This window comes from Triticum urartu, chromosome 5A, assembly GCF_056163025.1.
Source record: "Triticum urartu cultivar PI428250 chromosome 5A, HENAU_Tu73, whole genome shotgun sequence".
NCBI lineage: Eukaryota > Viridiplantae > Streptophyta > Magnoliopsida > Poales > Poaceae > Triticum > Triticum urartu.
The window spans coordinates 116,076,823-116,083,700 of NC_141877.1; the positions used below are offsets into that span (position 1 = coordinate 116,076,823).

The 6,878-nt window shown below is 44.5% G+C and overlaps 1 protein-coding gene across 1 annotated transcript; it reads right to left on the bottom strand.

The window, feature by feature from the left end:
* Nucleotides 1-693: 693 nt before the first annotated feature.
* On the bottom strand, nt 694-6,462 carry LOC125508092 (importin subunit beta-1). The gene is made up of 3 exons (XM_048672675.2): nt 6,211-6,462; nt 2,984-5,410; nt 694-1,745 (listed from the first exon to the last, which is right to left on the bottom strand). Exons 2-3 carry the CDS (start codon nt 5,401-5,403, stop codon nt 1,547-1,549), a joined length of 2,619 nt encoding a protein of 872 aa, XP_048528632.1. The 5' UTR covers nt 5,404-5,410; nt 6,211-6,462; the 3' UTR covers nt 694-1,546.
* Nucleotides 6,463-6,878: the final 416 nt, after the last annotated feature.

Below are 6,878 nucleotides of genomic sequence, written 5' to 3' on the forward strand. Positions count from 1 at the left end.
TTTCTCTACTTGTGCTTTTTTAACATATTGGGTAAGGCTTCTACGACGTGAGGATGTTGAGGATGTGAGGAAGGGAGCCAAGATGCTGAAGGACAATGCGTCTAACATAATGTGGATATGCGCTGCGGTTCAGGATGGGGGTGATGCTTGAAGCTCTCCAATACGGCTGGGCTTTGCTTCAAGAGTGATGCTGCGGATGGAGCATTCCACGAGTTCTCACCATGCTTGAGTTTATGTGTTTCGGTTGTGTCTGTTTTGAGTGCCGTTTGTGCCACTTTGGTTTGTCCCCTTGTGTGGGCGTGTGTCTCCTTTGCTCCTATGCAAGCGTTGGACTATGTTTTGGCAATTATCTGCTGTCCTGGCTCCTTCTGAACTGATGTATTTCCGTTATTGTTGTTCAGTTAACGGAATGGGGTTTATGCCCGGTTAAAAAAACAATGTGGAACAGAGCAGGATGACAAAGCACATGTCTGTGTAGCGCTCGATATTGTTTACATGTAGGACAAAGCACATGTCTGTGTAGCGCTCGATATTGTTTACACGCATATCCATGTAGAGCAACGACATAAAGATCAAATGCCTTCTACTACCATAGAGGAACTGCGTAAGAGTTGTAGCTAAATGCCCAATAATTTATCAATCACTCAAGCACATGTGCCAGAGCTGAGGATAGAGGAAAAGGCAAAATCCATATCATTGAACACATGCATCATCATATTCTCGTATACACAGCCAACGATATGACGTGTCTGATAGGAGGTGGCGGCGTTCCACATAATAATACAATTCCTGTAATAAACAAATACAACTCGACAACTGCCCCCCAAAACAAAACCACTCCAAGACCTATAATTGTTCGTTTCCACCCGCCAGCACAAGCTTCAAAGAAGCTGATATGGAACAGCAGCATAGATGACCAAAAAAAAAAGAGCGCAATCACGCACTGCTCTGACAACACCTTGAAATAAACCGACACAACCGTCTGGGATCTCAGTTTTTGACCAAAAGAACCCTTACAAAACCGTCTGGGATGAATGCAAGACAATGCAAATGCAAAAGAAAAAAAATGCGAGCTCAGGAGGAACATGCCCCCACATAGTGAAGTTGGACACCCTGAGCAGTACAAAAATCCTGTGACAATGCACGCGAGCCCCTTATGCATAATGGATGAATAAGCAACCGGGCCTTTTAGTGAGTGACCATATGACCAATGTTCAATGCATGCAATGGATGCAATGGAAAGCAAGAGCGCCCCGACCATAAGCGCGGATGCCACACCAAGGGACCATCGGTGTCGCAGGCGACAATAGAAGCTCCTGGATTCCTTTTTTTAGAAAAGTTAGCAGGTGGCCAACTTAACCCTCTTTTCCGCAGATGTGAAAAAGGCTGGGTTGACACATGTACTGATGCATGAGTTAGTGAGGACCCTCCGACTCTGCTTTGAGGACGGTGGACTTCTCCAAAGAGCAGGTCTAGACATGATGCAACCGAAGACCTGGACTGACTCGTGGATGGATGCATGTGCAGACTCGAGACAAATGTCACGTCAACCCGAAACCGCACGGCTGATTGCAATCCTTGCCCAGTCAGCTGATTCTTTGACCAAAGGATCATCAGATGATAAGCACTCGTCCAAAAATTGCTTGCTTGAGGTGGATTGATTGATCAAAGGACCAGCATTAACACCCAATGTGTCTGCCAGATCTCCCAAGACACCTATTGCAGTCTTCATCACAGAATCATCCCTGAAATGGTAAGAGACAATTTTAAAAATTAGTGTGCTGGAATATTGGTTAATTATTGTGATAATGCTTCACTATCGGTGCTTAGTCATAAAAATGAGACTGGTCATTATATGGGTGTGGTATTGGTTGGCTGAGAGGCTTTGGGAGAGAGATCCTATTCTGGCAATAGTGCAAGGTGTATGTAAGTGTGACGACACACTATCCAAACTGGATTTGGCCCTTTCCCTCTTAGTGGCGGTTTGAACGCAAACAAAATACATCAATAAAACAAATATAAAAGATGGCGAAGCTTAGTCCATGCACAGCAAGAAATCCAAAATTAGTTCTAACGCCCGTTAGTAAATGAAAACCGAACACTACAATCTAATGCAGCAGTTCACAATAAAAAATTCACCAACAAAGAAACTCTGCCAGGCTTAGCTTGACCAAACATGATACCTAAAGCACATTAAATTTAAGTAGGCCTGTAACGGACTATATGGATTTAACACCTGTCAACTATATCCACATTTTGGAGAACATTGCTTATATATCACTGAGAATAGTCTAGTTTCATCATAGCCAATGGAAAACACTATTTATTCTATACGACCCACTTTCAAAATATTCATATTTTCCTTCAGTGTTAGCTAGGAGTTAATGCACTATCGTCTAGTGGGTAAACTGACCATTTTAACCTGGTTTAGCACTGCACGCAACCGTGCGCAAACACTGAACCAGACGAGGCCTATTCTTGTTGGCCAATTCAGCAATTCAGTGAAAAACTAACACGTATTTTGTGAAGCATATCAACAGCCCAATAATGGCGATTGCATCTAATGAAGTTTCAAAAGTAGCTATGAAAAAGTGAATTCACCAATTGCAGCTTTAGACTCATTCATATAATTCAGAAGAGCAAGGCCGGTTGAGTGCTTTCCGCAAGGGTACTGAGTGAATTGTGAATCTTTCAGTGGCATATGATACAACTAGTACAGTGGTACTTATTCAGTATCACATAAGCAATTATCCGTTCACAGAAAATTAGCTTAAGGATACATCAACTTAGTTTAATTTTCCAGTACTTTGGACCTTGTATATTTTTTAAAGCTACAGGTGGGCATTTGCCTAGCATACAAGGAAAATTGTCTAATTATTATTATCTATCTATGTGTTTGCATTAGTTTCCTTGAGCATCCAGAAAGCAGGACATATAGATAATGTAAAATAAGGGAGCAATGAAGGAATTCTGGACGACTTACATATCCTTTCCATTATGAAGGGCATCAAGGAACTGAAGAATATGTGGAGCATACGGCATCAGTAACTGTGTCTTAGGGGAACTCTTGAATCCTTGAAGAATACCAGAGTAGGCCTCCAAGATGCCATTTCTTAGTTGATTGGTGTAGTCAAGCATTTCATCATCAGTTGCAGTTGTGTGCGCCGACAAATCTGCCGCACTTTGTAGCATGGGCATGGCATAGATCAAATACTTCTCAAAGTTCTCTCCAATTGCCAGTGCAATATCACCAAAGCATGAGAATATAGGAGGTTTTACAGATCTGTGCAACTGATTGCTGGATAGATCCTTCAGGAGCTGGGTCATGATGCCATCACAGTAGGGCAAAATTTTGTCCTCCAGTGCCCTGCACAAGTCACCCACAACACCCACCGTAATGGCACACACCTGATACTCTTCAAAGTTCTGAAGTCCCATTTCCAAATACTGATAGAACTGTGCCATGTACTTCGCGAAGTTCGAACCAGCTGCATATGCAAGTGCACCGATAGCAAGCATAGCCTCCTCATGCACCGTGGCATTTCGACAAGCAAAAACTCTCAAAAACAGATCCATCATCTGATCTGCATACTGTAAGAAGGCAAACTTTGTTGACTCCATCCCTCCCAACTTCTGGATAATAACCTGTAGGCAACCACAAAGAAGGCCCTGCAGATCGCTCCGCTTCTCCCTCTCATCAGTTGACAACTTCCCCGCTTCAAGTGTATTATGGAGTTCCATCATAATCACAGGTACTAGCTGCATAACGATAGGAGCTGTCTCCTCAGTGGAGCACCTGACAACTTCATTTAGAGTCTCATAAGCTGCAGTACGCAGCCTGGATTCACCAGCATCCTCTCTGTGACTGGTCACAAGAAGGCTCTGAACAATATCTTGAAAGAAAGGGGATAATGGTGACGCCGATCCAGCATCAACATAGCCTTGAGCAAGGAAATAGAGTGCCCCACATGCCTTCTCTGCCACATTTGGGACATCCTTCATGCTTTGAAGCAGCACAGTCAGTATTTGCTGGCAGTTCTCAGCTGTAATGACAGGAGCAGTTTCAAGTGCAGAACCATGAAGAAACTCGAATATTCTTCCAAGGGTCCAAGCAGTTGTGTCCTTCACATGGTTATTTGGGTCCTTTACTAAGGCAGACAGCATAAAATTCAAGGCGACATTAACTAGAGGGGTCAGTTTATCAGCTGATGGACCCTCCAAAATGGAACCAAAAGCATATGTTGCAGCCTCTCTGTGTCTCCATTCAGGTTTTGTTATGTTCTCCTCAACGAAAGGCATCACAAGAGGAACAATATCATCCCCAACAGTCCTCGCCACCAGGCCCAAACAAGTACCCCCAGCCATTGCAAGATTCCAAGCACCTTCATCCAAGTCTTGGTCATCCTCCTGTTTGAGGAGAGTCTCCAGCAGCATTGGCACTAGGGCAGGAAGAGCTTGCTTGATAAAATAGTAGCAAGGAACATCAGAATCAGCTGTAAATTCACTACTGTACTCATCCAAAATGTCGATTTCCTCATCACATATGGAACTCCAGAATTCCATGGCCTGAAGTGCAACCGACTCCTCATCTCCCCTCACAGCCTTTGCAGTGATATTAAATATATCCTGCATGTATGTGGCCAGCTTATCGTAATAAGTTGATGAAATAGCCACCAAACACTCAAAGGCAGCCTGTCTTATCTTCACATCTGGTGACTGTGTTGCTTCACAGACGACTCTCATGATATAATCACGCTCCATGTCATTGGAGAAATTAACCTGAGCAAAGCCCAATGCATTATACAATGCTCGTGTGGCTGCAAGCCTCACTTCAGAGTTCCCTTCAGAAGCATTCATACCCTGAACAACAGCTGTAAGTATCTTGTTGACTTGGTCTTGGTCGACAGCTTCAGGAGAAACTTCCTCGCATAAATAGCCAAGTGTCTCAAGCGTTGCCTGCTTGACGTTTGGCTGTACCTGATGTATGTTTGATAGCAATGATCCTATAAGCTCGGGCCATTGCTTTTGAGGGATCTCAATGCCAGCAATCTTTGCGATGACTTGAGAAGATGTAGATCTGGCACTTGCAACAGGAGATGAGAGAGTTTGCAGCAACAATGCTTTAACTTGTGCCTTGACACCAGCATCCAGTGCGAGCCATCTCTGGAAAAGTTCGTTCTTCCTGTGCTGCTCCTTTGCGTCGAGTGCATTCTTGAGGATCAGACCAGCCAATCTGCGGCTCTCCTCAGGTTTCTCATTGGTGGCCAACTCAGTTGAGAGGGAGAGCAAGAAACCTGGGAGGTTTTGCTCCTGAAACTGCTTGAGGCTTTCTTCAGCATGCTTTCTAATCAAGCCGTCAGCAGATTGCGCACTGAGGAGTATTTGAGTAACATCCAACGACATGCTGACTCTGTAGGCCCAAAATAGGAGAGTCAGATAGCTCATGATATAAAAACTCCATACATCATTAAAAAAATAGAACTCTCTTGACAAAGTAAAGTCCTCTTTTGGGTAGAGCCAAACCATACTACAAAATATTCTACAACTTAAAGTTAATGAGACACGCAATCAGGATTGAAGGAAAACACATCTTTCTACAACGAGCTAACCGTTGCTTAAGGCAACCTCATCAGCAAGAAAGCAAACAGTGAACATGAATGGCAAAATTCTAAAGAGATGTATAAAATCTGACAAGAGCAGGACAACATACTACTTTTCCTTAGCACTGGGAGTGTACAAAAATCTGACAGTGGCCTTGTTTTAAACGAGACCTTGTATTTTTACATGGAATCAGGTCCATGTGTAACACCTAAAGCATCTGCTAACAAGAACTGTATTAAACACTATTTCATTGATATAACTGCTTCCCTCTACCAATGAACTAGCAATTTCTTCCTTAATCTAGATCACTCAGGCATATGTGGATACTGCACAAAAAAAAACAGAGACCGACTTCCAGTGATTACCCAGTGAATACTAACACCAAAATAGAGCAATAGGAACTCTCAGCCAATTCTACGGTTTACAGTTTCAAAGTGGGCATCAGATCTAAGTATGCATCAGATCCGCCTTAACATACATATAAAACCACAACAGATCTGCCTGGAAGTTCTACCTTATACGTGCTACCTACTTTCTGGCAACAAGAGGAGAACGGAACAAGGGTGGATGGGGAGAGACGGAGGGCGGAGGTGCGCTTCTGCGTCCTACCTTCCTGCTGGCTGCTGAGACGGGGAGGTAGTTGGCGACGGCGGGCGGGATGTAGCTGGCCGGCGCGGCGGAGCTTCAGACGTCGAAGGTCGCGCGACGGAGCCGAGGCGGCAGCTCTGCGATTGGGCGACGGGGCGAGCCCTGCGATTGGGCGGCGCGGGAGCTCCGCGATTCGGCGACGGCGGTGAGGGAGGCTGCGAGAGGAGCGGAGGGAGGGGAGAGGGGAGAGGGGAGGAAATCTGGGGAAAAGAAAAGGAAAAAAAGGGTTTTCTTTGGTGTGCTGGGAGCAAGCTGCGCCCCGGGGGGAAGGGGTCCTGGCCGTCTGATCCGCGGCGGACGGCAGTGATGTGGGAAGCGGGTTTGATTGGGTGGGATTAGTTTTTGCTTTGGTTGGCTGGTTTATTTGGGTTTGGACGCTACCTGGCAGTTGCTTTCCTTCCACGATTTTAAAAAGAGAAGAGAGAGTCGTGGCTTTCCACGAGCCAATTTGGCCGGTTAATCTCATTCTTTTTTTAGGGGGGGTTAATCTCATAGTCGGATTTCATCGATATTGTATTGTTTGGTCTGTTTTGTTGAAAAATGCCTATTAACTGAACGATGTAGGTTATTAAACATTCAGCTTTTTTTTACTCAAAAAAACTATTTTAGTTTTTTTTAGGGGAATTCAG